Below are 27,000 nucleotides of genomic sequence, written 5' to 3' on the forward strand. Positions count from 1 at the left end.
GGTTCTGGTCGTCTCACACGTCTTCCATTTAAGGATTATGGAGGCCACTGTGCTCTTAGGAACCTTAAGTGTAGCAGAATTTTTTTTGTAACCTTGGCCAGATCTGTGCCTTGCCACAATTCTGTTTCTGAGCTCTTCAGGCAGTTCCTTTGACCTTATGATTCTCATTTGCTCTGACATGCACTGTGAGCGGTAATGTCTTATATAGACAGGTGTGTGGCTTTTCTAATCAAGTCCAATCAGTATAATCAAACACAGCTGGACTCAAATTAAGGTGTAGAACCATCTCAAGGATGCTCAGAAGAAATGGACAGCACCTGAGTTAAATATATGAGTGTCACAGCAAAGGGTCTGAATACTTAGGACCATGTGATATTTCAGTTTTTCTTTTTTAATAAATCTGCAAAAATGTCAACAATTCTGTGTTTTTCTGTCAATATGGGGTGCTGTGTGTACATTAATGAGGAAAAAATTAACTTAAATGATTTTAGCAAATGGCTGCAATATAACAAAGAGTGAAAAATTTAAGGGGGTCTGAATACTTTCCGTACCCACTGTATATACTAGGGGGGTAACAATACATGTATTCATACCGAACCGTCATGGAACGCACATCTCGGTTCGGTGCATGAGGCCTTACAACAAATACAGGCACTTCACCCTCAATCCAGAAGAGGGCGCCCGCAGTAATGCAACACTGTTTGATAACTGCCAGCAGAAGAACAGCGAATGCCATGAGTTGCACACTTGAAAATAAAGCCCACTAGACAGTGACCATGTACTGACTCTGAATGCGTCTTTCACTGACAAAGAGTATACTTTAAAGGGGTGGTTAATTGCGATTTCACTTTTTTAATGTTAGTTAGTGTGTAATGTTGCTGTTTGAGCATAAACAATAAGCACATGCCGCTGAGGTGAGGGGCGGGACGGGACGGTTAGACGCGCACTAGAGGCGGTTTAGCCAATCACAACATGTTTGAGCATAAACAATATCTGCAAAGTTACGACGCTGAAAGTTCAATGCAAACGGAGATATTAAAATATTAAAATCCTTGCCAGAACGTGTCCCGTATGAATGGCGCATATGGCCACCCTATTTATATAAGAATAGATGTTTTCGTGTACCATTAGTTTTGACGGCATGGCAACAACTCTTCCTCTTCTCTGTAAAAACAGCACATGGCCTCGCCCCCTTTGTTGCATGTTCCTGGGGTTTATGTGAATTTAAAGGAAGTAACTCGTTGTAGTCCCTACGAGTCGTTTTTATAGGCATTAAACTGCCAGAATTTAAAAGATCTGATTCTGTTTCCTTATACCAGCAGAATCAACTTCAAACACTCCTATTGTCATACTAATAATGCATCACTGTAAAAGGTCTACTTTTATTTGCATACACTCACAATGAAAACAAAATATTGTGCTTTTGTAAAATAATGAACAACCACCCCTTTAAAGGCTTGCACATTCAACTGTTTGTGAAATGGAGCTTTGTGCTCGTGTATCCTACCTCTCTTATATAAATCCAAATATTTGCGATATATCCAAATGCTAAACTATTATTTATTATGTAAATAGACTTTGTACTTCAGTCGCATTCCAACAGTGACAGCACTGATGTTTGGTTCACTGTATTTTAATTTGATAAAGTACCAACTGCGCTGTCAAGTTAGCGATGCTGGATCTGATTCTGTTTCCTTATACCAGCAGAATCAACTTCAAACACTCCTATTGTCATACTAATAATGCATCACTGTAAAAGGTCTACTTTTATTTGCATACACTCACAATGAAAACAAAATATTGTGCTTTTGTAAAATAATGAAAACAAATAGGATGTCGCTTTCTGCCATTTGAGTTTCCTTTCTGTGAACAACTTAAGCCTGTCACAAAAATGAACTGAAACTCAGCATATATAGGCTGCGTTATGTGTCACACTGTTTTCCCCCTTGTTTATCTGTTAACTAAATCAAATATATTATTTGTTTCTTGTGTGTCTATATGTACTGCAGATTTAATATATATATATATATAACTTTATATTTTTATATAATACTTAGTATTTTCACATCTAGGTGAAAAAAATTGTAATGTGTCTGTTCAAAATAAATGAAAAGAAACCTAGCATAGTAGATTTGTTGTTGTTTTTTCCTATTGTACCGAAATCGTATCGAACCGTGACCCCCAAACCGAGGTACGTACCGAAACTGTGACATCTGTGTACTGTTACACCCCTAATATACACACATACACCACTGACAGTATATATTGTGTAAAAAATTAGCTTTTATGGGATCCTCTCTGTGATGTTCTGGTAATACCAAAAGTTCTGCAGACATTTGTGCATTTAGCATACACTTTTATTCAAAAGTTATATTTATTTTTTCCAATTCTACAGACTGGAATTTTGCAGTTTTGGAGAGGGAGGTTGTGCTGCTCTGGTTTCAGCTCTGAGATCTAACCCTTCACACCTGAGAGAACTGAACCTGAGTGAGAATAAACTAGAAGATTCAGGACTTAAGCCTGTCACAAAAATGAACTGAAACTCAGCATATATAGGCTGCGTTACGTTTCACACTGTTTTCCCCCTTGTTTATCTGTTAACGAAATCAAATATATTGTTTGTTTCTTGTATGTCTATATGTACTGCAGATTTAATATATATATATATATATATAACTTTATATTATATATAAGCTTTTTCATTTACTGTTACATTTATGACTTTACACACATTACAGTATACAACAGGGAAATGTAATATTTGTATTTGTGGACTATTACTTTAATTGTCTCTAAATCAACTATTTTATGAAGTTTATTTAATAGTAGTATGAACCATACTTTTATCTTTTATCTGACTCAAGTACTTGAGTTTATTTAATATTAGTATGAACCATACTTTTATCTTTTATCTGACCCAAGTACTTGAGTTTATTTAATATTAGTATGAACCATACTTTTATCTTTTATCTGACCCAAGTACTTGAGTTTATTTAATATTAGTATGAACCATACTTTTATCTTTTATCTGACCCAAGTACTTGAGTTTATTTAATATTAGTATGAACCATACTTTTATCTTTTATCTGACCCAAGTACTTGAGTTTATTTAATATTAGTATGAACCATACTTTTATCTTTTATCTGACCCAAGTACTTGAGTTTATTTAATATTAGTATGAACCATACTTTTATCTTTTATCTGACCCAAGTACTTGAGTTTATTTAATATTAGTATGAACCATACTTTTATCTTTTATCTGACCCAAGTACTTGAGTTTATTTAATATTAGTATGAACCATACTTTTATCTTTTATCTGACCCAAGTACTTGAGTTTATTTAATATTAGTATGAACCATACTTTTATCTTTTATCTGACCCAAGTACTTGAGTTTATTTAATATTAGTATGAACCATACTTTTATCTTTTATCTGACCCAAGTACTTGAGTTTATTTAATATTAGTATGAACCATACTTTTATCTTTTATCTGACCCAAGTACTTGAGTTTATTTAATATTAGTATGAACCATACTTTTATCTTTTATCTGACCCAAGTACTTGAGTTTATTTAATATTAGTATGAACCATACTTTTATCTTTTATCTGACCCAAGTACTTGAGTTTATTTAATATTAGTATGAATAGCTAATATTCAAGCTGATTTATAAAACAAAATGTAACAAAACTTATATATAACTTTATATTTTTATATAATACTTAGTATTTTCACATCTAGGTGAAAAAAATTGTAATGTGTCTGTTCAAAATAAATGAAAAGAAACCTAGCATAGTAGATTTGTTGTTGTTTTTTCCTATTGTACCGAAATCGTATCGAACCGTGACCCCCAAACCGAGGTACGTACCGAAACTGTGACATCTGTGTACTGTTACACCCCTAATATACACACATACACCACTGACAGTATATATTGTGTAAAAAATTAGCTTTTATGGGATCCTCTCTGTGATGTTCTGGTAATACCAAAAGTTCTGCAGACATTTGTGCATTTAGCATACACTTTTATTCAAAAGTTATATTTATTTTTTCCAATTCTACAGACTGGAATTTTGCAGTTTTGGAGAGGGAGGTTGTGCTGCTCTGGTTTCAGCTCTGAGATCTAACCCTTCACACCTGAGAGAACTGAACCTGAGTGAGAATAAACTAGAAGATTCAGGAGTGAAATTGCTCTCCAATCTACTGAATTATCCACCGTGTAAACTGGAAAAACTACAGTGAGTTTTACTATAATAAAAAATGGATAATATTATGCACACGTATTCTATGATTTCTTTTGACATTTGAGTTTTTTTAATATATACAAACCCACACAAACAGCCTCATGACTACAGACACATGACAGGAATTTCTCTAGTGTTTACACCACAAAGGCCACATAGAAAGCATTAAAATCGCCTAAATGATCATTTCACAAGTTACTCCTGAAATTGCAGTGCTTGTTTTTGTGTTTATTTCAATTAGCATGCCATTTTTTAATTAGTGTGAACAGTGAAGAGAGACAATACCTTTTTCACTTCTGTTTGTTGGATTTTTTTTTTCAAGCTTATATCCTTATGGAGAGTTTTTCAATATCATTTCAGTCTGTTTCTCATGTTAAGCTAGTTGATGTTCACAATAGATCTCCACAGAATTCTCATTATTGGGTTAATTATCCATTTAACGTTTAAGCAGTTTAACAAAAAATATTTCAAGTACACATAATTTTTTTTGTTGTCGAATTCATATGTGATCACCTAAAAGTGTGAGATGTGTTTCCCTCTCTGTAGGCTGTGCAACTGCAGCATTAGTGAGAAGGGATGTGATGCTCTAATTGCAGCTCTGAGATCAAATCTTTCACACCTGAGAGAACTGAATCTGAGCAGAAACAATACAGGAGATTCAGCAATGAATCTGCTTTCTGATCTACTGAAGGATCCAAACTGTAAGCTGGAGAAACTACAGTGAGTAATATCATGTTTTTCTTGCAAAGCAGAACCACATTAGCCTCTTTTCCACTGTCGGGCCAGTGCGAGCCAGTGCTTTCAGTGGGCGGGGTGGGGCTAATAGCCTCAGACCTGTAGCACCGAGCCCAAAATCACTCTGCATTTCCACCGTCGGGCCAGAAACTTCGCTGCGCTCCAACTGCTTCAGTAAAACCCACCCTTTACACGCCTCTCTGGAACAACGTCATGCAACCCCATCATTTCACCAACAAAGAGAAGTTACCAGAAAACTTATCGAAATAAATATAAATCGAAATAAAAACTAAATAAATCACTGTAACTAGCGAGATCACAAAACGAACATGATAAAAGTGCCCATTTGTATGCACTTTTTGTTGTTTACTTAAAGATTTAAACCCGAAAGCATCAATGTTTGACCAGTTTTACAATAATAAGTAAATCAATCATAATGAATTAATTTGTCAGGATTCAAAAAACAGCCACACAGAAATAAAGTGGTATTTACCGTTATTTCACAAAAGAAAGAGGACACACATACGTATCCAGTCGCGTCTGTTTCTGTTTATTTGTAGTCACAGGGGGAGAGTGGGGTAAGATGAGCCACCTTTTACTTATGTGGTCCTCAAGATAAGTGAAAATGACACAGAAGTACAATCAAAGAATCTAAAGTAACTTCAGGTTCAAATTCTCTGAAACGCCTTTGGAGATGGCTTATGGTAGAGAAATGAACATTCAGTTCACGGGCAACAGCTCTGGTGGACATTCCTGCAGTCAGCATGCCAATTGCATGCTCCCTCAAAACTTGCGACATCTGTGGCATTGTGCTGTGTGATAAAACTGCACATTTTAGAGTGACCTTTTATTGTGGCCAGCCTAAGGCACACCTGTGCAATAATCATGCTGTCTAATCAGCATCTTGATATGCCACACCTGTGAGGTGGATGGATTATCTCGGCAAAGGAGAAGTGCTCACTAACACAGATTTAGACAGATTTGTGAACAACATTTGAGAGAAATAGGCCTTTTGTGTACATAGAAAAAGTCTTAGATCTTTGAGTTCAGCTCATGACAAATGGGGGCAAAAACAAAAGTGTTGCGTTTATAATTTTGTTCAGTGTATGTACAGTGGTGTAATGTAACAAAGTAATAATACTTCGTTACAGTACTTAAGTATATTTTGGGAGTATCTGTACTTTACTTGAGTTTTTATATTTCAGCCAACTTTTACTTTTACTCCACTACATTACCTAATTAAAAATGTCCTTTTACTCCGATACATTTCCCCGAAGCATATTTTACTAATTCAGGCTAATATTTAGCTAAATGATTTACATGATTTTATACATTGCTAAATCACTTATATGCATCCTAAATATTTTTAGACCTGGATAAATTTACTTTGATGTAACAACCATTACATCTGTTATGCAAAAATTTTACTTTGACAAGCCAAAAACAGTTTTTAAAGTAATTGGGTGTCTTCCACTCCTCCCGTGTGTTTCTTCTTTTCACAGTCTGGCAGAAATTATGGGTGGTTTCAAAATATATGGCCACATGACAATAAAAATGTACAGTTGGCAAGATACAGGGGGTGGGTCAACTTCCCTACTGGCTCATCTTACCCCACTCTCCCCTATGCATCACATTTAGAAAGAATGATCATTTCTATATTTTTTTCATCAAAAATACGACCCGAGTAGCAGAGGGAGCTCCTGAACAAAAACTATGATTATGATATATTTTATGACATAAAGCTAAATATGAACATCAGACAGTCAAGTATAAAGAGACGAGACTTACTGACAGATAACATATATTACTAAATAAATACACGATTGTGATTGCCTGTATGATTTGTCTGATTTCTTCAAGTGGTCGTATTTACCATGTTTAATATGGTAATGTCTAGCATGCATAGCCTTTTGCATCACTTATAAATATTTCTGCCTTGTATGGTGATCATCGGATCTCAAACAAAAGTTATTTCAAATATTTGCTGCTGTCTGAAAGTGAGATTTGAGCTCAAATTATTTTAAAAGTCTTTAATGCTGGTGTTATAACTGTTAATAATCTGCGGCTCTGATGCTCTCCAGATGTCAAGTCAAGTCAAGTCACCTTTATTTATATAGCGCTTTTAACAATACAGATTGTGTCAAAGCAACTGAACAGCATTAATTAGGAAGATAGTGTGTCAATAATGCAAAGTGACAATAGTAAACACTCATTTTTCAGTTAAAGACAGTTCATCATTGAATTCAGTGATGTCAACATCCAGCTCAGTTCAGTTTAAATAGTATCTTTGCAATCATTTGCAATCAAGTCAACGATATCGCTGGAAATGAAGTGTCCCCAACTAAGCAAGAGCTGGCTCGAGGAAGCCCTGACGAGGCCCAATCAAGCCCCCAAAGTGACAGTGGAAACACTACTGGCCCTGGCATGCACTAGCATGCCCGCATTTAGCCAGACAATGGAAACGCGGCTATTGCTATTTCAGGAGCAATTTTCTTATATATTCTTGTTCCTCAAAAGTTTTTGAAATTCAGTTTGAACTGCGTAACAAAACTTTGTTTTGTATATAAATTCAGTCATAGTTTTTCTAAATATGTTTAGTTCTTATAAACGTTAACAATTTAACAAAAAAAAAAGTTTATAATATGTTTCAGCAGCTCATTCATATTTTAATCCAAACTCAATAAAAATGTATGAATTGTGATCATTTCCAACACAGAAAAAATGATCATATTTACATTGGTATAGTCCAGGGATGCCCAATCCAGTTCATGGAGATCTACCTACCTGTACAGTTAAGTTCCAACCCTGATCAAAGACACTGTAATTATCTAGTGCTCCTGATCTTAATGAACTGGTTCAGTTGTGTTTGTTCAAGGTTGGAGTTGAACTTTGCAGGAAGGCAGACCCCCAGCATAGTCTATAAATTCCTGGCCTAGTCCTGGCCCCATGGATCATTACCAAGTATGTGAAAGTGGCATTGATGTCAGTAAGAAGCACTGCTACATGAGGGAAGCAGCCAGACCAAAAATGAGGCTTACAGGCTGGATAAAAGAAAAAGAACTTTCCTTGAGCAGTCACCTCATGTGTGCTTATCTGTAAGAATGTGTCCCTCCTAAAGGCCATTCAGTGAAAGCCAAGTAAAAATAATTTGAGCTGTGAATTTAGAGTTACTAAACAAATTGCAAGAACATTTGTTACTGAAATTGTATTAATATCTATCAATTGATTCATAGATTTACATTTACAGTGACTGCACAAAAAGTGCAATTATTTCCATTAATGTTCCACTTTTGAGGCAATTTTCATATTAAGCAGTTTAAAGCTTTGTGTTAATTCTGACAAAAAAGCATGTGGGAAATCTGAACCAGAATCTCTTGAGATTTAATGGGACCTGTAGTTAAATCGTAATTCAAATATCTTTCCATATTCTGCAGCCTGGAATTCTGCAGTATTGGAGAGGAAGGCTGTGCTGCTCTGGTTTCAGCTCTGAGGTCAAACACGTCACACCTGAAAGAACTGAATTTGAATTATAATCAACTAGGTGATTCTGGAATAAAGCTGCTCTCTGATCTACGGATGGATCCACACTGTAAACTCGAAAAACTACAGTGAGTTACTCATTTACTCTGCATTTTTACTTTGCTTAAATCCACATTATAATGATTGCCATTTAAAAAAAGTCAAATTATTTAGAATTGCACTATATGATTGTGACATCTTTATTAATATTTTGTAATATTTTGATCTCTACTGATGGCTCTGGAATGTATATAAATGTCTGATCCTCCTCTTTAATGTTTTATAGTACTGAATCTCTCCTGGAGCAATCTACAAATGACAAACCAAATCCAAAAAACTACTGCTATCAGTCATAAACAAGAAGATCTACTGCTCTCTACTGGGCATTGACATGTATTAATTTAGCAATTAATAACTTAATTTATTGCCCATGAATGGCGTTGGCGAACATACACTTGTTAGACTGTTTTAAGGTATAAATGCATTTCCAGTGTCAGTCCTGAAGGCCACCATCATAAAGACCAGATGCGCTGCCATGCTCTGGGTCATGTGCAGAGGCATAATCACGCAAGCTGGAACATCAGCCAACAGAACATTTGAGTAGTCCTGATGTGAAATGACAAAGGCTTTGACCAGGAGATGCATAGTCATATTTAGACGGTTATAAAGTATGAACTTGCGTGATGAATGCTGAGTAGTTTTACAGGTCATCAAACACTACTCTTAATGGTCCTCATTGAATGTTTACCCTTATGGTCAATATGACCCCAAAGTTGAAAGAGTACTTGTAAAAAATATATACATTTTTAATCATACAAATAATATATCTTTTTTTTCTTCTTTTTTGTTTACTTCTCATCTGTACATCAATGCTGTGTTTTGGGAGACATGAAGTACTTTTGTACCTATTTACCACATAATTCTGCAACTACACCATTATCTTGCTAGTAAAATATTAAATTGTTATGAAAAAAATCACTTAAATGGTGATCAATTTAATTTAAGTTGTTTCTGGATATTGATCTAGGTGTTAGGTGTAGAATTATGCCATCTCTTATTACAACTTTTGTGATACATTTTGTGAATGTATGTGTATATAAACATTAGAAAATACATTAAAAATAAATATTCTTTCAAATAGTAGATTCTTTTGTAGTTTTTGATGCATTTTGAAATGTCTGTTTTTACAAAATTTGACAGAAAAATGCCACATAAGACAGACCTAAAGGACAAGACTTAGAGTCAGATTGTAGTTGCATATTATTGATTCTACGGTAGTGAACCAAGTGTAAAAAAAACAATAATTAACTTTAGAATGTAGAAGAAATTAAATAATATATAAATAAAGCCAACAGCAATATGCAGAAATGAACAGGAGTGAAGAGTGAACATCAAATAACAATAAATCTTTTTACAATCACATTATGTGGCAATCATACCTGTGTGTGTGTGTTTGTGTGTTTTTGCGTGTGTATATATATATATATATATTCTTTTTTGTTTACTTCTCATCTGTACATCAATGCTGTGTTTTGGGAGACATGAAGTACTTTTGTACCTATTTACCACATAATTCTGCAACTACACCATTATCTTGCTAGTAAAATATTAAATTGTTATGAAAAAAATCACTTAAATGGTGATCAATTTAATTTAAGTTGTTTCTGGATATTGATCTAGGTGTTAGGTGTAGAATTATGCCATCTCTTATTACAACTTTTGTGATACATTTTGTGAATGTATGTGTATATAAACATTAGAAAATACATTAAAAATAAATATTCTTTCAAATAGTAGATTCTTTTGTAGTTTTTGATGCATTTTGAAATGTCTGTTTTTACAAAATTTGACAGAAAAATGCCACATAAGACAGACCTAAAGGACAAGACTTAGAGTCAGATTGTAGTTGCATATTATTGATTCTACGGTAGTGAACCAAGTGTAAAAAAAACAATAATTAACTTTAGAATGTAGAAGAAATTAAATAATATATAAATAAAGCCAACAGCAATATGCAGAAATGAACAGGAGTGAAGAGTGAACATCAAATAACAATAAATCTTTTTACAATCACATTATGTGGCAATCATACCTGTGTGTGTGTGTTTGTGTGTTTTTGCGTGTGTATATATATATATATATATATTTTCCCATTCATTTAAAGACAAGATTTGTAAAAATTACATTCCTTCAGAACAACCGAATCAAGCCCAGTTTTGTGTGAATATAGATAGATAATGTAAAAAAGTGACAAAATCTTAATATTAAATCTTATCTTTTTTTAACTAAGGAAAAGATGATTGGGGTCATATTGACCCCAATAACTGCTGCTTATAAACATTTGTGATGATGACTGACAGGACTCAATGATTAGGCTTTTCCTAAATCTCTGTTTAGAACTTCAGTCCTTGTGTTCACCTGCCCATTGTCAGGATCATGGACCTGTTTTGTTGTATTTAGCCCCTGTTTCTGTTCCTGTGTTCCCTTATTTGGTCATGTTCCTGTCCTTGTTTAGTTTAATTAGTCATTCAGTGCACCTGTGTTTGTTAATTATCCCTAGCATTTAAGTTCTTGTCTGTGCATTTCTCCTTGGTCGAGTCTACTCGTTATGTACGTGTGTTTGCTCTGGCGCCCATTGCGTGGATTTCCCCTGTGTTCCTTGGATTAAAGAGTGTTTATGTTTCCTTGTGTCTCCTTTGTGCTTCCATAACAGTGTAACGTGACAGAAGACCCGACCGAAACAGTTACCTCCGGGTGTCTACCCTCCGTTTTTGTTTCCCGTTTTCTCTCAGTGTTTTTGTTTCCATTGTGCTTCCCTTATGGATCCCCTTGTTCGTCCCGAATTCTTGCCAGATCCACTCCAGACCCAGTGCCCAGCCCACCATCTCCCCGCAGTGCGGAGCATCAGCCCGAGCCCACCGATGACTGAGAGCCCATTACCGCCGCGATCAACGACCCATCGCAATCGCCCCGGATGTGGGGCCCCAGCCGTCAGACCAGGTGTGAGAGCCAGCGACAGTGCCCATCGCGAGGGAGCAAGCCGTGGACGGTGAGAGCATGGAGTGGAGCTCCGCCCACTGCACCGCGGCTGAGGGTGAGTTAATAATACATCTGGGACTGCTGGACTTAGAAGGGGACCTGATAGACTGGGAAACAGAGCTGAAACCCGACTTGCCCCCTCTCCTCCACCATCACCCGTCGATCCAACAGCTCCACCGGGCTCCCTCGTCCCTCTGGCTCCACCATGGTCAGGCGTCGACCCGTCATCGCCTCAGGACTCCGCTCCTCCGGCTGCACCTTGTCGCTCCATCCCACCGGCTCCATTGGGCTCCTTCCTCCCGCCAGCTCCACCTTGGTCCTCAGTCACTCTGGCTCCGCCGCGGATCTCCGCCTCGGTTGCCAGAGCCTTCGGCTCCACCCTGGCCCCCCAGATCCTCGGCATCCCCCTTGCTCGTTGGCTCTCCGTCTCCGCCCCGGGCTCCTCCGCCACCTACTCCACCGCCGTTGGTCGATTGCCTGGAGTCGGCGGCCATTCCTCCTCCATGGCTCCTAGGTGATGGTGGAGGAGAGGGGGCAAGGCTTTTCCTAAATCTCTGTTTAGAACTTCAGTCCTTGTGTTCACCTGCCCATTGTCAGGATCATGGACCTGTTTTGTTGTATTTAGCCTCTGTTTCTGTTCCTGTGTTCCCTTATTTGGTCATGTTCCTGTCCTCGTTTAGTTTAATTAGTCATTCAGTGCACCTGTTTTTTTTAAATTATCCCTAGCATTTAAGTTCTTGTCTGTGCATTTCTCCTCGGTTGGGTCTACTCATTACGTACGTGTGTTTACTCCAGCGCCCATTGTGTGGTTTTCCCCTGTGTTCCTTGGATTAAAGACTGTTTACGTTTCCTCATGGTTCCTCAACAGCGCAGTGTGACACCCATCCAGTCTTGGTAAATAACAGTAAACAAATTTGTCTTTCTGTACTTGAAGAAGAGGACAAATAAATAGTGAAGAAGAGAAAGAGTGCTCCTGAAGGGGCAGAGGAAGAGATTACTACTGCAGCAGTTCAAAAAAGGTATAAGAGTATAGAAAAAAAGTGCTTCTGCGGGAGAGATCAACACTGTGGTAGTGAAGATAAATAGGTAGAAGAAAAAATTTAAGTTTGAGGTTAAATTGATGCACAAGTCTGCATAAAGTTGAACTCAAACACACCTATTGTAAAATCAGTTGTAATAATGTTAGTACAGTTAGCTGATATGTACATTACTGATCTAACATGATTCATTAGTTGAACCTTAGTTAATATGCATAGTTAAAATACACAAATGTGCAATATGACTCTATAACAAACAGTGTTATACTGTAACAGTGTTATTATGCCAAATTACTATTTTTTGTTTTGTTTTGTATTATTATACCTTTATAATGTTCTGTCACAACCACCTTAAAAACACAGTCTGTAAAGAGAAGTTTGTCACAAGTATCTTTTTCACAAGCTGAGGTAAATGCTAATATATAACGTGCACTGTGTCATACACAAAACAACATTATGGTGACACTAAAAATAAAATAAATGAATGATTTAAACAATAAGAGTTTTAACATAAAATCCTAATATACATAAGTTAAGAAGAAAAAAAATAAATTTTAATGAAAAATTATCAAAAGAGCTGTTACATAGAACATTCTGGAAATGCTTTTTTTTTTTTTTTTCCTTGTTTGCTAGCTACTTATGCACATACAGCATGCAATGTTAAAATTTTTCTAAATTATGAACCTTAATCCAAAAACCTTTAGCTTCATACACCGTAGATAATTGTGACCCTGCCAGTGGAAACCCAGCTAAAGTATTTATTTTAGTTTTAATGTTATTTTTGATAATTATTGTTAAATGTGTGCCTGCATAACTTCAATTTATTTGATTTTGTATTTTATTTTAATTAATTGTATTTATTTGGAGCAGGTACAGCTAGTGTGTGATGCTTGTGCTATTTAATAGGGAAAAACACATTTTATTTAAATGAATCATTTTTTGGGGGGGAATTTAGTTTTTTGTTCTATGAAAAAACGTGTTTAGTTGTGAAATGGAGTATTAAAGAATGCTTTTTCAATTAAATCAAATGTTCAAACGTTCAAGCTTTGTTTTAATTTTTTTGTTTTAAGATTTGTTCAATTTATATTGTTAATCATTTATGACACAAAAAAACAAATGGATAATAATCTATAATTTAAAAAAAAAACCTGACAATTGTCTATAGTCATTCTTGAGACGTGGGACAAAACAGGTCCAGCAAGGGTAACTGCTATTAGGTTTAAAAATAAAAAATATTTTCAATTTTAAATGTCATGAGGGATTAATAATAGAATGTATTTAATACAATTATCACCTTCAATTTAATTTTCTCATTATTATACCAAATCTGTGTTTCTTAATGTCCTCTCACTACATCTACAACTGTGTGTCCACAGAGAAGAGTTCAATAATTCATATGCAATAAAATGGATAAAAATGTTTTTTTAATTATGAAAAAGCTTGTTTTATCAAAAGCAACACTCAGAGGCGGACAAAGTACTCAACTCCATTGCTTGAGTGAAAGTACAGATACTGCTGGTCAAGTATTACTCCATTACAAGTAAAAGTTATAAAGACGTACTTGCTTTTAAAAGTACTTAAGTACCAAAAGTAAATTTCCTTTTTTATGTCAATGCACTGTTTTATTGTTGTATGTAGTACTTGCAATACTTCTGAAGCAACTTAGAATACATTACACCTACTGAATACAGTACAGTGAAATCCTGTAAATACAGAGTGATAAGGAAGATAAAAAAAATCAAACCTGCTATAAAACCCAGCAACACAACTGTAGCTGTATACATTTACAACAGCAACACTGCTTTAACAAAAAAGCAAAACAGCAAGACTTATTTGACATCAAAACATATAAGATACATAAATGTAGTTTCATTTGTCTGAGTACAAGGTTTTATTTTTTTCAGTTTTGCACCCTGTTTTGTCCCACTTCTGAAGGCAATAAGATGAAAGAAACTATGGCAGTAGTATATTTTGATATAGAAAAAGCGTACGAGACAATATGGAGAGAAGGGTTGTTAATTAAAGCATCAAGGATAGGAATAGATGGTAAAATGTATAATTGGTTATCTCAGTTTTTATTTGTATGAACATTTATAGTACAAGTAGGAGCGTGTCAGTCATCAGTTTTTAAGGCAGAAAATGGTATTCCACAAGGGAGTGTAATAAGTCCAATTCTTTTTAACATTATGATTAATGATATTTTTGACAATTTAGGATATGGTGTGGGATGTGCGTTATATGCTGATGATGGTGCTATTTGGAAGAGAGGTCGAAATGTACCCCAAGTGATTTCAAGTATGCAAACAGCTATTAAAAAGGTAGAAAAATGGAGTATAGAATGGAGTTTTAAAATGTCAACAAATAAATCATGTTATATGTTGTTCAGTAGGAAAAAAATAAGTTTCTAAATATATTGAACTACTATTGTATGGAAAACCTTTAGAACAAGTAAAGGTTTTTAAGTATCTAGGAATTTGGTTAGATGGGAGATATATCTGGAAAAAGCATGTTGAGGAAATAGATAAAAAATGCAGGAAGATTTTAAATGTGATGAGGGCAATAGCTGGAAAAGAATGGGGTGCTGAAATACAATCACTGTTAACAATATATCAAGCTTTGATGAGATCTATAATAGATTACGGATGCATGATTTATGGTTCAGCATCAGAAACATTATTAAGGAGTCTAGATAGGATACAGTATATAGCTCTTAGAATATGCTTAGGAGCAACTAAAACAACACCAATCAATGCGTTATTAGTAGAGGCAAATGAAATGCCATTGAGCTTGAGGAGAGTTCAATTGTCTTTGGTATATTGGTTGTCTTTAAAGAGTTATTCTGGAAAACATATAGCTAAAGATATTTTAAATAATTGCTGGGAATACTCAAATAACAAAGGGAGAGGATATGGATGGAATATAAATCAGTTAGCAGAGAAATATCAGATAACAAATATAGATTATTCAACGAAGTCAAACGCCACAAATAAATCAATGTATGGGAAACACTGGTAATGTATATCGAAATATCGGAAATGTGTTTAAAAATCATATCACCGTTAGTGAAAAAAATTATATTGCGATACACATTGATATTGAATTATTGTCCAGCCCTACTACTGGGTTAAGTGAAAGGATTTAAACATAGAATGCGGATGTTCTATTCTATTCTGGATCTTTAGGAGAACCCCGGATTTAGTCTGGAGGAGCTGATCACGTAGCGCCAGGTGGAGCCTGGGGAGAAGGAATGGGATGGAGCATCGAATAATTATTTAAGTAGGAATATTTGTGTATATACGTGTGTAAGAACAGGAAAAGCAAAAGCAAGGAATAAATTGATAAATAAACCATGACTGCATAACAGCAAAAGTAGGTGGCGATATGCACACAAGATGTAACACGCCAATAAACGGAAGAAGACGTATGGTTCTGCGGTTCTGCAGTTAGTCCTATCTCGCACAGACTGGACTGGAGTCTTACCTTAGACCTGCCCGGAGTGAGCTGTCATCAGTCCGCCATTGTTTCACCGCCGGAGCAGATGTAGACAAGAATGACTCCTAAGCGATTGAGGTGTTCTGTTGTTGGATGTAATAATGAACATAGCAGTCGTCATTTACTCCCGACATCTGAGCCGCTGAAGACGCAGTGGATTACGTTTGTTTCTGAACATAATGCGTCCCCGATCTACATAAATGTGTCTATGTTCACGTGAATCATTCGTGATCCAGCTTCACCTACAGAAGAAGTGAGTATAAGGTTTTTTAATGAATCTTTGCAAATCGCCTTTCCTAATAATATGCTAATTAGCAAGCTTCACGATGAATGCGGCTAAAGTAAACAGCCTCTCAGAGAGCAGCTTGGAAGAGAGGGGCGGGGTCATCAGAGCTCATTAACATTTAAAGGAAAATGCTACAAAAACAGCTTGATCTGAAAAGAGCTGTTTTTGACAGGGTAAAAATGTGGGGTTTTTTACACAACCATTGAGAAATTTTAACCAAACTGTTACAGACTTTTCATTAAGACCCTAAAGAATCCTATCAACTTGTGGAAAATGGGCATCCTATGACCCCTTTAAACTAAGTTTTCACAGCTTTCCCGTCAATGTCGACTTAGAAAACAGTGGCTCATGAAAATATACCAAGAAAACGTAATATTTTCACCCAAACACTGGAAGAAAATTCTGTCAAACTGAATTTAAAACGATGTTGCAGCATCTTTGTCAAGTCTTGACTAATTGATAATCAATGTGCCTGCTGGGAATTTTTCTACTTCCAGCTGCACAAAGATCTGCATTAGACATTTTACAAGTGCTCAGTTTACTGAATGGCAGACAAGGGGTTAAGTCTGCAAATCCAGGGCTGCGTTCAGCCCCGACAAAAACGGTGCAAAACGTTTTTCAAACGGAAACGGTGGTGCGTTGAACACCCTGTTCTGATGACGCAAGAGGTGCAACTATGGCAGCTGAGAAGGCCATTCTTTATGTTCTTTTTGAAGAATTTTCGGAGCCTGATGAAATCAGTATAAATACGTGTTTAATACTAACTACTAATACTAAATCTATACTGACGAGCTGCGCAAAACCACGATCATATTTTGTGCGGCTTGTCAGTGAACAACGACTCTGTGTAGTTAATGCTGCTCAATGTGAAACCACGCACGTGATGGAGATTTGCCGCTGATTACAGAACCGGCTTTTCTGACATGATGCGCTTTAAATATCGCATGCGATTTATCGTGCAGCCCTAATTAATACTGCAAAATACGCTCGATGGTACAGTCATTGCCCTTGCCCTCCAGAATAAAAGAGAACATCCCAATCAAGTGAAGGGATTTGTGGAAACTCTGGTTCCTAATTATTGTGATCCAACATTTGCCTCGCATTTCAGGATGAAAAGACAAACATTTCAGCCAGAAGACATTGCAATTACTAAATGATATTTAGACAGACTTAAAGAAGTTACAGATCTAAACTTGTGCCCTTATTATTTCAGTTATTTTGCCTTTAATGTAAATAAACATGTGCAAACAATATACTTGCTCTTGTGAATTTATTTTGATGTTAATTACATTGTGCGAGCTGCATCTTTAATACCGCGTGGTTTACATACATAGTGTTGCTGATTGGGCTGACATGTTTGACACACCCACCAAACAAGAGAAAACGCATCTCAAACCCCGTTGCACACCGTTTCCAGGAAACATGTCGTTCAAACCGGAAACCGTAGCAAAACGTTGCGCACCGGTTTGAGCTTGAACTTGCCCCAGGTAGGCCTGAAGTTTGCTATCAGTAAAACGTGACAGTTAAGGTCAGGGGCGCCGCAAAGGGTGGCGGGGGGGATCGGACGATTCTAAGGGCCTACGCACTTTTGGGGCCCCCAGATATCTTTTTTATTAGTAGTAACAGCAGTGTTGGGAAGGTTACTTTGGAAATGTAATAGGTTACAGATTACAAGCTACCCTACTTAAAATGTAATAAGTAGTGTAACTTTTCAATTATTTTATTAATGTAACTGATTACATTTGATTACTTTTTGATTACTTTTCTAAATTTCTAATGTTTTCAACTATTAATAATTTTCAAACATGTAAACCCGGCAGGGTTAAACTTACAATATGTGCTCAACACTGATAACTGTCAGACTTTCGAAATAAATTAAGATTATAATATTTAAATTTTAAAAGAGACATTGGATGCAAAGTATCTTACTTTGCATATAAATGTGTCTTAGCAGTGTGTGGACACAACCACCCTACAATGATACAAATTCACTCCTTTTTTTTAATCCCCCAAAAACCTAAACAGGATAAGTCTCAATTATCAAGCCATTTTGATTTTGGAGTGAACCTTCAATACCCCGACTGAGGTGAGACCCTTGAGCAAGCCACCAAACCCCCAACTTTGTTGGTGATCAAATCTTTGCATAGCTATGACAGGAAACACTGGAATCTAACAATGCCTTGAAAAAAAACAGTTAACCTTAAAAAAAATAAAGCATATACATAAAGCCTATCGGATAAGCATGTTACAAACTTCTGAAACATTGGTGTTTCAATTTATGAAAGGACTCAATTAAATCTGTATGTGGGAGTGTGTGTGAAAAAATCAGATGTCCGACTGAGGTGAGACCCTTGAGCAAGCCACCAAACCCCCAACTTTGTTGGTGTGTGTTCACGGTGTGTGTGTTCACTGCTGTGTGTGCGCACTTGGATTAGAGATGTCTTCGAATTCGATGGGGGGGCAAACCGAGCCAGACGGTTTGGTCAGTCGCACTTTTAAACACATTTTAGTTTCGCTATAGAAAATCTACAAATTCACACTCTGATTACATAGAGCAGCAGCAGGAAACATTGTTCATCAGGAATCGGGAAAGGTCCTCAAGTCAGGATTCAAACATGGGACACCCGAAGCGCAGTGGCACTGTATGTCGGCACGCTGCCCGCAAGGCAATCAGTGCCAATACTCTTTTTGTTTTTTACGATTCTTTGCGAATCGCGTTTGCTCTTCCACAGAAGAGAGGGGAAAAGCAGAGCTCATTAGCATGTAAAGAGAAATGCACCGAAACGAGTCGCTGTGAACAGAGCTGTTTTTGACAAGGTTTATACGAAACACTGAGACCATTTCAAGAATACCCTAGAGAATCATACCAACTTGTGGAAAATGGGCATCCGATGTCCCCTTTGAAGCACAGCCGCCACAAAATCAGACTAACTTTAAAATCATTCTGAGGTTAAATACATATTTAAAATCATAACAAGAAATAGTTTAATAGCTATGATACTGTTTTTGAAATCAAATCTTTGCATAGCTATGACAGGAAACACTGGAATCTAACAATGCCTTGAAAAAAAACAGTTAACCTTAAAAAAAATAAAGCATATACATAAAGCCTATCGGATAAGCATGTTACAAACTTCTGAAACATTGGTGTTTCAATTTATGAAAGGACTCAATTAAATCTGTATGTGGGAGTGTGTGTGAAAAAAATCAGATGTAACCCCCTTTGTAATCCTTAACATTTTCATAAGTAACTGTAATTTAATTACAAAGTTTTTCTTAGTTACTGTAACTGATTACAATTACTTTTATTTTGTAATTAAATTACGTAATTCCGTTACATGTAACTAGTTACTCCCCAACACTGAGTAACAGTAGTAGTAGTAATGTAATAGAAATTATAAATGTATCTACCAAAGAGTTAAATAAAACAAAATTATGGCTTATTTCTGCATTTCCAGCAAAATTATCTCCCCCCATTCACTGCATGGTGTCGTCCCGTCCTACGTAGCCAAGAGTCACTGAGTGAGATCAGATGGTAAACTGTCAAATTAGAGATGTCTTCGAATTCGATGGGGGGGCAAACCGAGCCAGACGGTTTGGTCAGTCGCACTTTTAAACACATTTTAGTTTCGCTATAGAAAATCTACAAATTCACACTCTGATTACATAGAGCAGCAGCAGGAAGCACCTGAGGTTGTCATGGCAAAATTTTGAAAATAATACACAATAAACATCTTAAAGGAGACTTTTATTAAGCAAATCAAGGAGTGAATTACTCATCCACTGTTTTAAAAAAAAAAGCGTTGATCCAAAAACAATCGATTAAATACACAAAGGCAATTATAATTTTTTTTTACCATTTTCTCTTCTTCCGCCATGATGATTCCGTTTTCATTAACTTTTGACTGAGCTCTCGTAATTATTTTAAATTATTGTAAAACACGGTGGAACTCCGTGTGCGAGATGTTTGATTGGCTGGTGGAGCAGCGGTGGGCTGTTGTTGCTGTGCTGTCGGACCGAACCGTGACCAAGCTTCAAGATGCCAGGATCCTGGAGTTGAAGGATGAGTACTGGCAGCTGATGGAGGACACACAGCCTGTGCCGTTAACTTCTTACCGTGTCTTCCGCCATTATTAGTTTACATGAACTCCGCCCACTTCCGGCCTCAGACTGTTAGTCTGGCGCTGTTGTCCTCAGACTGTCATGACGTATGGTTCTGCAGTTGGTTGTTATTGGTCTGTGCTGAAACGCTGCCGTCAATCAACTAGCGTGGGAGGGGCCTGCCTGTGTGACGTCACACAGACAGGCATCGGAGATCGGCTCGATTTGAGAAAGGGGAAAACATTTAACCAAATTTAAAAAAAAAAACACTGGGTGGATTTTTATCATACACTTTTAAAAATAAAGGTGCTTCACGATGCCATAGAAGAACCTTTTTGTCTAAATGGTTCCATAAAGAACCTTCAACATCTGAAGAACCTTTCTGTTTCACAAAAGGTTCCTTGTGGCGAAATAAGGTTCTTCAGATAAATGATAGAACAGATTAATTAGGAAAAATAAATTGAACAATGTACTTCTGTTCAATTGTAGTCAGGTTATGAACATTTTAAAATATAATATAGTCTAATTACAAGGACTTAATCTTTGGAATCTGATTATATAATCCAGACTACTGACAATCAGCACTGTCAGCAGGTGTATATACCATCATGCAATTATACTAGTCATCATCCTTTGATATTTTGCACTGCACAATAATTATGGTAAAACCAGACATCTTTTAGTAAAGTATTTGAAAAACATAACAACAAAACAAAATGTATAGGGTATGATCCCAGAATACTGTGGGTGTTTTGATTGAAACATCTGTTATTAGTTTATATGATTTACACACCAAGCCACATCTTTGTTTCATCAAACAAAAGGTTTAGCATGAAACACGAGTTCAGAAGATTACAAGGTAACAGGAATAAATAATAAAAAATAAAAGGATGTTCACAGATAAATCATTTATAATAAATAATCCATAACAAATAACAATTGTAATTTTAATTTCATGACTTTATTAATAGAAAACATGTACAACTCTATTGAAACATGCATGTACAGTAAGTTCTGTGACAATACCTGGAGGATGTAGACAAGACAGGTCATGAGATCAACGGAGGACTGTAGAGGGAGCAACTGCAGATCAGTGTGCTATTATTGGTAACACTTTACTTTAGGGACCCATTATCACTATTAACTAGTTGCTTATTAACATGCATATTTTTAGCATGTTGGCCGTTTATTAGTACTTATAAAGCACATATTAATGCCTTATTCTGTGTGACCATATTCTAGATCTCTTAATCCGATCCCATACCTAAACTTAACTACCTTACTATTAAAGGGGTCATATGATGCTTTTTTAAAGATCATTATTTGGTGTATTTGGTGTAACAGTTATTATTATTATTATTATTATTGAGCATTGTTGTCTGTTTGGGATTCCCAGTAACATGAATATAATCTGTTAGTGAAGATTTATTATGACTATCTGGTCTCATGATAAAGAAAACTGTGGGTTTCATCAAAATATTTCCAAAGTCCAAAGATTACAGAAAACATCAATGCACATATATGTATTTCTCAAAATAAAACAAATATTACAAAACATTTAAAAAATGAGTCCACAGACATTTCAATGGCATACTTACTTTTTGAGTGACAGCTAGGAATTGTACAATATTTACCATCCTACAAGTCTTCATTAACATGGATTTATATTAATTCCGTCACATGCTCCAGATGACAGACTGGACAAAACAAGAGGTATACCACATCCTCTACTTTAAATCAAACAAAACCTGCTTAATGAACAAAACCGAAGTTGACAACAGTGTATTCCAAACACATCAGATATCTGAAAAAGATGCATGGTTATGTCCATTACCCCCAAAACAATACTAATAGAGAGTGTTTTCAAATAGAAGGAGAGTCACGAGAGAGGGACTGGAGCTCAGTGGAAGAGGATTTTTTTGTGTTTGCTGTTGGGAATTTGCTCTCGGCTCTTCAATCTCCTGACAGCTTCTCTCATGTGTTTGGGCTGCAGGGGTGGCGTGTCTCCCCACTTCTCACACACATCGAGAGCTGAAGAGAGAGAGGAAAAAACAAACACATTTATGGAAACAATTAATGAGCCACACGGTTTTAGCTGAATCACATTTCAGTGTCTAACCAACCTTCCTCAACAATCTCCCCAGCAAACACCTTCGCAATTCCCGACATGGCGATGACCACATTCTGAGAGACAGAAGATCCTGTGATGGACTGAATCAGCTGGAAAACAGAAACAATCCATTTCAAAAACTTTCAACCTCTTCCATATATATTTTTTCATGTTATAATTCAAACACAAAGCGTGACACTTAGGGTTCCCATTAGCATTTCTATGATCATTTGGAAGGATCCTAATTGGAATCTTATAATAAACGTTGCATTCCTGTTTAACATTTAACTCTACATCAGTATAATATCATGTTTTTTTTCTTGAAATGTCCAGTAGCAAGACACGTTATCAGAGCCCTGCTTGTATTGATGAGTCCCAATGAGTATGCAACGATCTCAAAGTATTAATGAACAATTTAATACAATCTTAGCTTACCCAGCACAACCTTTTTCACTCTTATTGGTTCCAAATATGATACTTTAAAGTTGGTCCCAGATTATGATTAGTTTCAAATTAAACATTTCTTTAGTACCTGCTCCACACTTACTCTTTTAATAGCTGCCTTTGGGAAAGCAGCGCGTCTGTACATCTCATAGCGATTCAGCTGCTCTTCAGAGAACGAGGATACTAAGACTCTGTGGAATAAAAACGAGAAGTTTTGCATCCTAATACAGAATAACACACACAACGGAACAAGGTGTAACATATATCAAATAAAGCTTACTGCATCTTTTGTATTTCATCTTCATCGACTTTCTGCCGTTTCTCCTTCTTCTTGTCATGCTCCACTTTCAGTTTTTTAGCAGGAGGAGGATGAAGTGATGAAGATCCTTCTTCTTCGTCACCAGCTGCAGCAGCAGCATCTTCAGCAGACCTCTAAAGCACAATCAGATCAATCATGAAGAAATACATTTCTATCGGATCATTTCTAGTCTTTGCGATTAACAAACGGACTGACCGCTTTGCCTTGCTCTTTGGCAGAGGTCTGGACAGCAGCGGGTTCAGAGACTTTACCGCTGCTCCCCGGAGCGTCCCCGGTCCCCTCGCCCTGCTTGGGTCTCTCTGCAGGCGCGGGTGCCTCGCTGACCCTCGCGACGGGTTTCACACGGGCCGGGTCTGCCATGCTTTGGCTGACAGATTCATTTCAGATGAGAGTAAGAAACACACTCGCTTAGTTTATGCTCAGCTGACACAAACATAAAAACTCGCACTGTGATGCATACTAGCCCCCACTACTTCATTATCTATTCTATTCTTCACTGTATACAGTTCAGTTGCACTGTACTATAATTCTTGTGTCGACGGGACAAAATCTACTGTATTTGTCCATGGGTGATTGAAGTGTTACATACAGATTAGTGCTGTCAAACGATTAATCGCATCCAAAAAAAAATTTGTCTTTACATAATATATGAGTGTGTACTGTGTATATTTATTATGTATATATAAATTGCACTGTGATGCATACTAGCCCCCACTACTTCATTATCTATTCTATTCTTCACTGTATACAGTTCAGTTGCACTGTACTATAATTCTTGTGTCGACGGGACAAAATCTACTGTATTTGTCCATGGGTGATTGAAGTGTTACATACAGATTAGTGCTGTCAAACGATTAATCGCATCCACAAAAAAAATTTTCTTTACATAATATATGAGTGTGTACTGTGTATATTTATTATGTATATATAAATACACACACATGCATGTATATATTAAAGAAAAATATGTCATGTTTATATATTAAATATATATTCTATGAATATAAATATAAACGTACATATTTTCAATAAATATAAATATATACTGCATGTGTGTGCGTGTCTCTTACACAAAATTGTAAGAGATTGTTATTTAGTTGTTGTTGTTTTTTTACAATTACTAGATGGATGTCAACAGTTTCTATGGTACAAGAACGCGCACTCTTCAGGCCCTCGTATCCAAGACTCGGATGCTGATCTCAGTGATGTTGATGACCCAATAGAGCAGTGGTTCTCAAACCTGTCCTGGAGTACCTCCAGCCCTGCACATTTGGTCTCCCTCATCTATCACACCTGATTCAACTCACCAGCTCATTAGTGGAGACTGCAAGACCTGAAGTGGGTGTGTCAGATAGAGGGAGACATACAAAATGTGCAGTGCTGGGGGTACTTCATGGAGAGGTTTGAGAACCACTGCAATAGAGGATCCGCATTATCACCCCGTCCGAGAAGAGGTAGCTGGTGACCGTTCTTTTGAGTCCCTGGATGAAGATGATGCTCCCTCAACAAGCACATCCTCTACAATGCTTCCATGTAAGAAAAGAAGAAGGTTTCTTTGAAGGAGCCAGAGGATACCTACACTACACAGCATTGCTGGTTTACGAAGAAATGTTAATTTATCTAAAAAAAAAAGAAAGAAAAAATAATCCTGTTGCACTACCACACTTGACGGCGTGTTTCTCGAATCATAAAAGCCTAAAATGCCATTATATTACTATCTTTTGCTATTTTTGTTTTGTTCTGTTTTTGAATGCAGGAAGAATGTAATGTCTTCGGTTTTGTTACTTTTAGTTATTTATTTTTGTTTATTGTTAGAAAACATAAAATGTCCTGTGTTAAAATGAAAACCTGAAATATTTCATGGCATACTTCAATAAATAAAGAAGATTCAATATACAAAACTATTGTATTTTGATTATGTTTTTAAATAAATTAGCATTATAGTTCATATTTTCTGATTTTCATAGTATGTGAATGAATTCCGGTATTTTTACCTTAACGTGACATGTCAACCATTTGGAAGAGGCTTATATTTTAAAAATTATGGGATGTGTTGAAAAAAAATACTTTGAGTGTGGTAACTAGGGACATAAGGAGAAAAGCAATGCAAACAAAAACAATTCAAATGCCTTTTTCTTGGTGGGGCAGTTAAAGGGTTAATGAATGCACTATTATAAATCCATTAAACGACAACAACATTTGATCTAAAGGCATCAAAATCTCTAAATATTATTCCCTGTAATGGACAAGGCTTGTTTTATTTCTAGATTATGCCCGTGTTATTTGTACATACGGAACTGAATCCATATATTCAGATGTTTGATATAATGTAACGTTACTTTAATCGATTAAATGATGTGAAGCTCTTATCCTTGATACCGCGGTTTCATAAAAGATACTGTTGAGATACCGAGTTACTTTGATGTTTCATGTTGCTAAATGTTTGTCATAGTTAAATAACATGTTACTATATTTACTCGCATAACAGGATATTTACACTGTACTAGAAAACCTGGTAATAATCCCGGTAGGTTTACATGAACTGGAAACAACTTGTTAGATAAGAAGCCGCTTATTGTGTAAACAAAGAGTACAGACACGCATAAACACTGACTTTGACTGATAACATACCTCAGGCCGACAGCCGCGTCGAGAACAGTTTATAAAACACGGAAGAATCAAAGCAGCAGACCGCGCGCAGACTCAGTACAAGCGACACGACAACATCCGGCCAATTCCAAAATAAGAGTCCTAACCCACAAACGCATTTCAACCGCAGCTATATATCACTCAAGCAATGGGTGCCGCTGTTTACTACATAATAGCACACAGCGGCTCAGACGGACGAATCATTCAAACGCATTCAGATCCTAGAAACTATTTGCCTTTTTGTATTTGCAGATATTTGTACGATGACCGTTTAATATAAGTATAAATGTGGAAATATATTACTTCCACGGATTCGCTCCTGCTTTATATATATGTATATATATCTTAAAGGCATACACCCAGTCTGATTTGTCGCTGAGATGTGTGATGAACGCCACGTGACACACTGTTTTACTCCAGCAGGGCTTTGAAGAATATCTTTTGCTCCTAAAAAAATAGACATTTTAAAAATGTTCGAAAAGAGCGTTTCAGATAGACCTCTTGTAATATTCATTAAGTAGAAAATACACGCTGAAGACTTCAAATAGAATTATTTAGATTGATTTAATAATGGAAATGCCTCTTTATGCCACTGATGTTATATTTTTATATTTTTCTGTATTAGCTATAGATCATTCATTCCACCCAAATAATCTATTTCTGTGTGTTTCTGTTTTAAGACACTGGATTTTTTGTCCCTGCAACTAATTTATTCACAAATTATATATATATATATATATATATATATATATATAAACACTGCAAGGAAAACTAGCAGAAGGGTTATACACACAACCACCAGCGCATTAAACACACACACACACACATATATATACACACATATATATATATATATACACATATACACACATATATATATACACATATATACATATATATACACACACATATACACATATGTACACATATATACACACATGTACACACATATATATACACATATATACACACACATATATACACACATATACACACACACACATACACACACATATACACACACA

General features: G+C 36.2%; 2 protein-coding genes across 2 annotated transcripts in view; one reads left to right on the top strand and one right to left on the bottom strand.

Annotated features, from left to right (window-relative positions):
• Positions 1-9,062, top strand: part of LOC107566068 (NACHT, LRR and PYD domains-containing protein 3-like) — a 45,862-nt gene extending 36,800 nt beyond the window's left edge. Inside the window, exons 6-7 of the mRNA XM_016251447.1 lie at positions 8,414-8,587; positions 8,785-9,062. Of these exons, the coding sequence (XP_016106933.1) occupies positions 8,414-8,587; positions 8,785-8,854 (244 nt within the window). The 3' untranslated portion in view covers positions 8,855-9,062. The remainder of the gene's footprint in view (positions 1-8,413; positions 8,588-8,784) is intronic.
• A 13,060-nt stretch (positions 9,063-22,122) lies between these two features.
• LOC107566076 (transcription initiation factor TFIID subunit 11-like) lies at positions 22,123-26,069 on the bottom strand. The gene is made up of 6 exons (XM_016251454.1): positions 25,958-26,069; positions 23,522-23,693; positions 23,288-23,439; positions 23,111-23,198; positions 22,577-22,673; positions 22,123-22,484 (listed from the first exon to the last, which is right to left on the bottom strand). Exons 2-6 carry the CDS (start codon positions 23,684-23,686, stop codon positions 22,354-22,356), a joined length of 633 nt encoding a protein of 210 aa, XP_016106940.1. The 5' UTR covers positions 23,687-23,693; positions 25,958-26,069; the 3' UTR covers positions 22,123-22,353.
• Positions 26,070-27,000: the final 931 nt, after the last annotated feature.

The sequence above is a fragment of the Sinocyclocheilus grahami genome, unplaced genomic scaffold, assembly GCF_001515645.1.
Source record: "Sinocyclocheilus grahami isolate Dianchi unplaced genomic scaffold, SAMN03320097.WGS_v1.1 scaffold1044.1, whole genome shotgun sequence".
Lineage (NCBI taxonomy): Eukaryota > Metazoa > Chordata > Actinopteri > Cypriniformes > Cyprinidae > Sinocyclocheilus > Sinocyclocheilus grahami.

Excerpts from the sequence above, each read along its gene's own strand:
- LOC107566076 (XM_016251454.1), bottom strand. The coding sequence starts at position 23,686 with ATGGCAGACCCGGCCCGTGTGAAACCCGTCGCGAGGGTCAGCGAGGCA. Across the intron at positions 23,199-23,287 it reads GATGAAATACAAAAGATGCA|AGTCTTAGTATCCTCGTTCT; the intron begins GTAAGCTTTATT and ends TTTATTCCACAG. Across the intron at positions 22,674-23,110 it reads CAAAGGCAGCTATTAAAAGA|CTGATTCAGTCCATCACAGG; the intron begins GTAAGTGTGGAG and ends TCTGTTTTCCAG.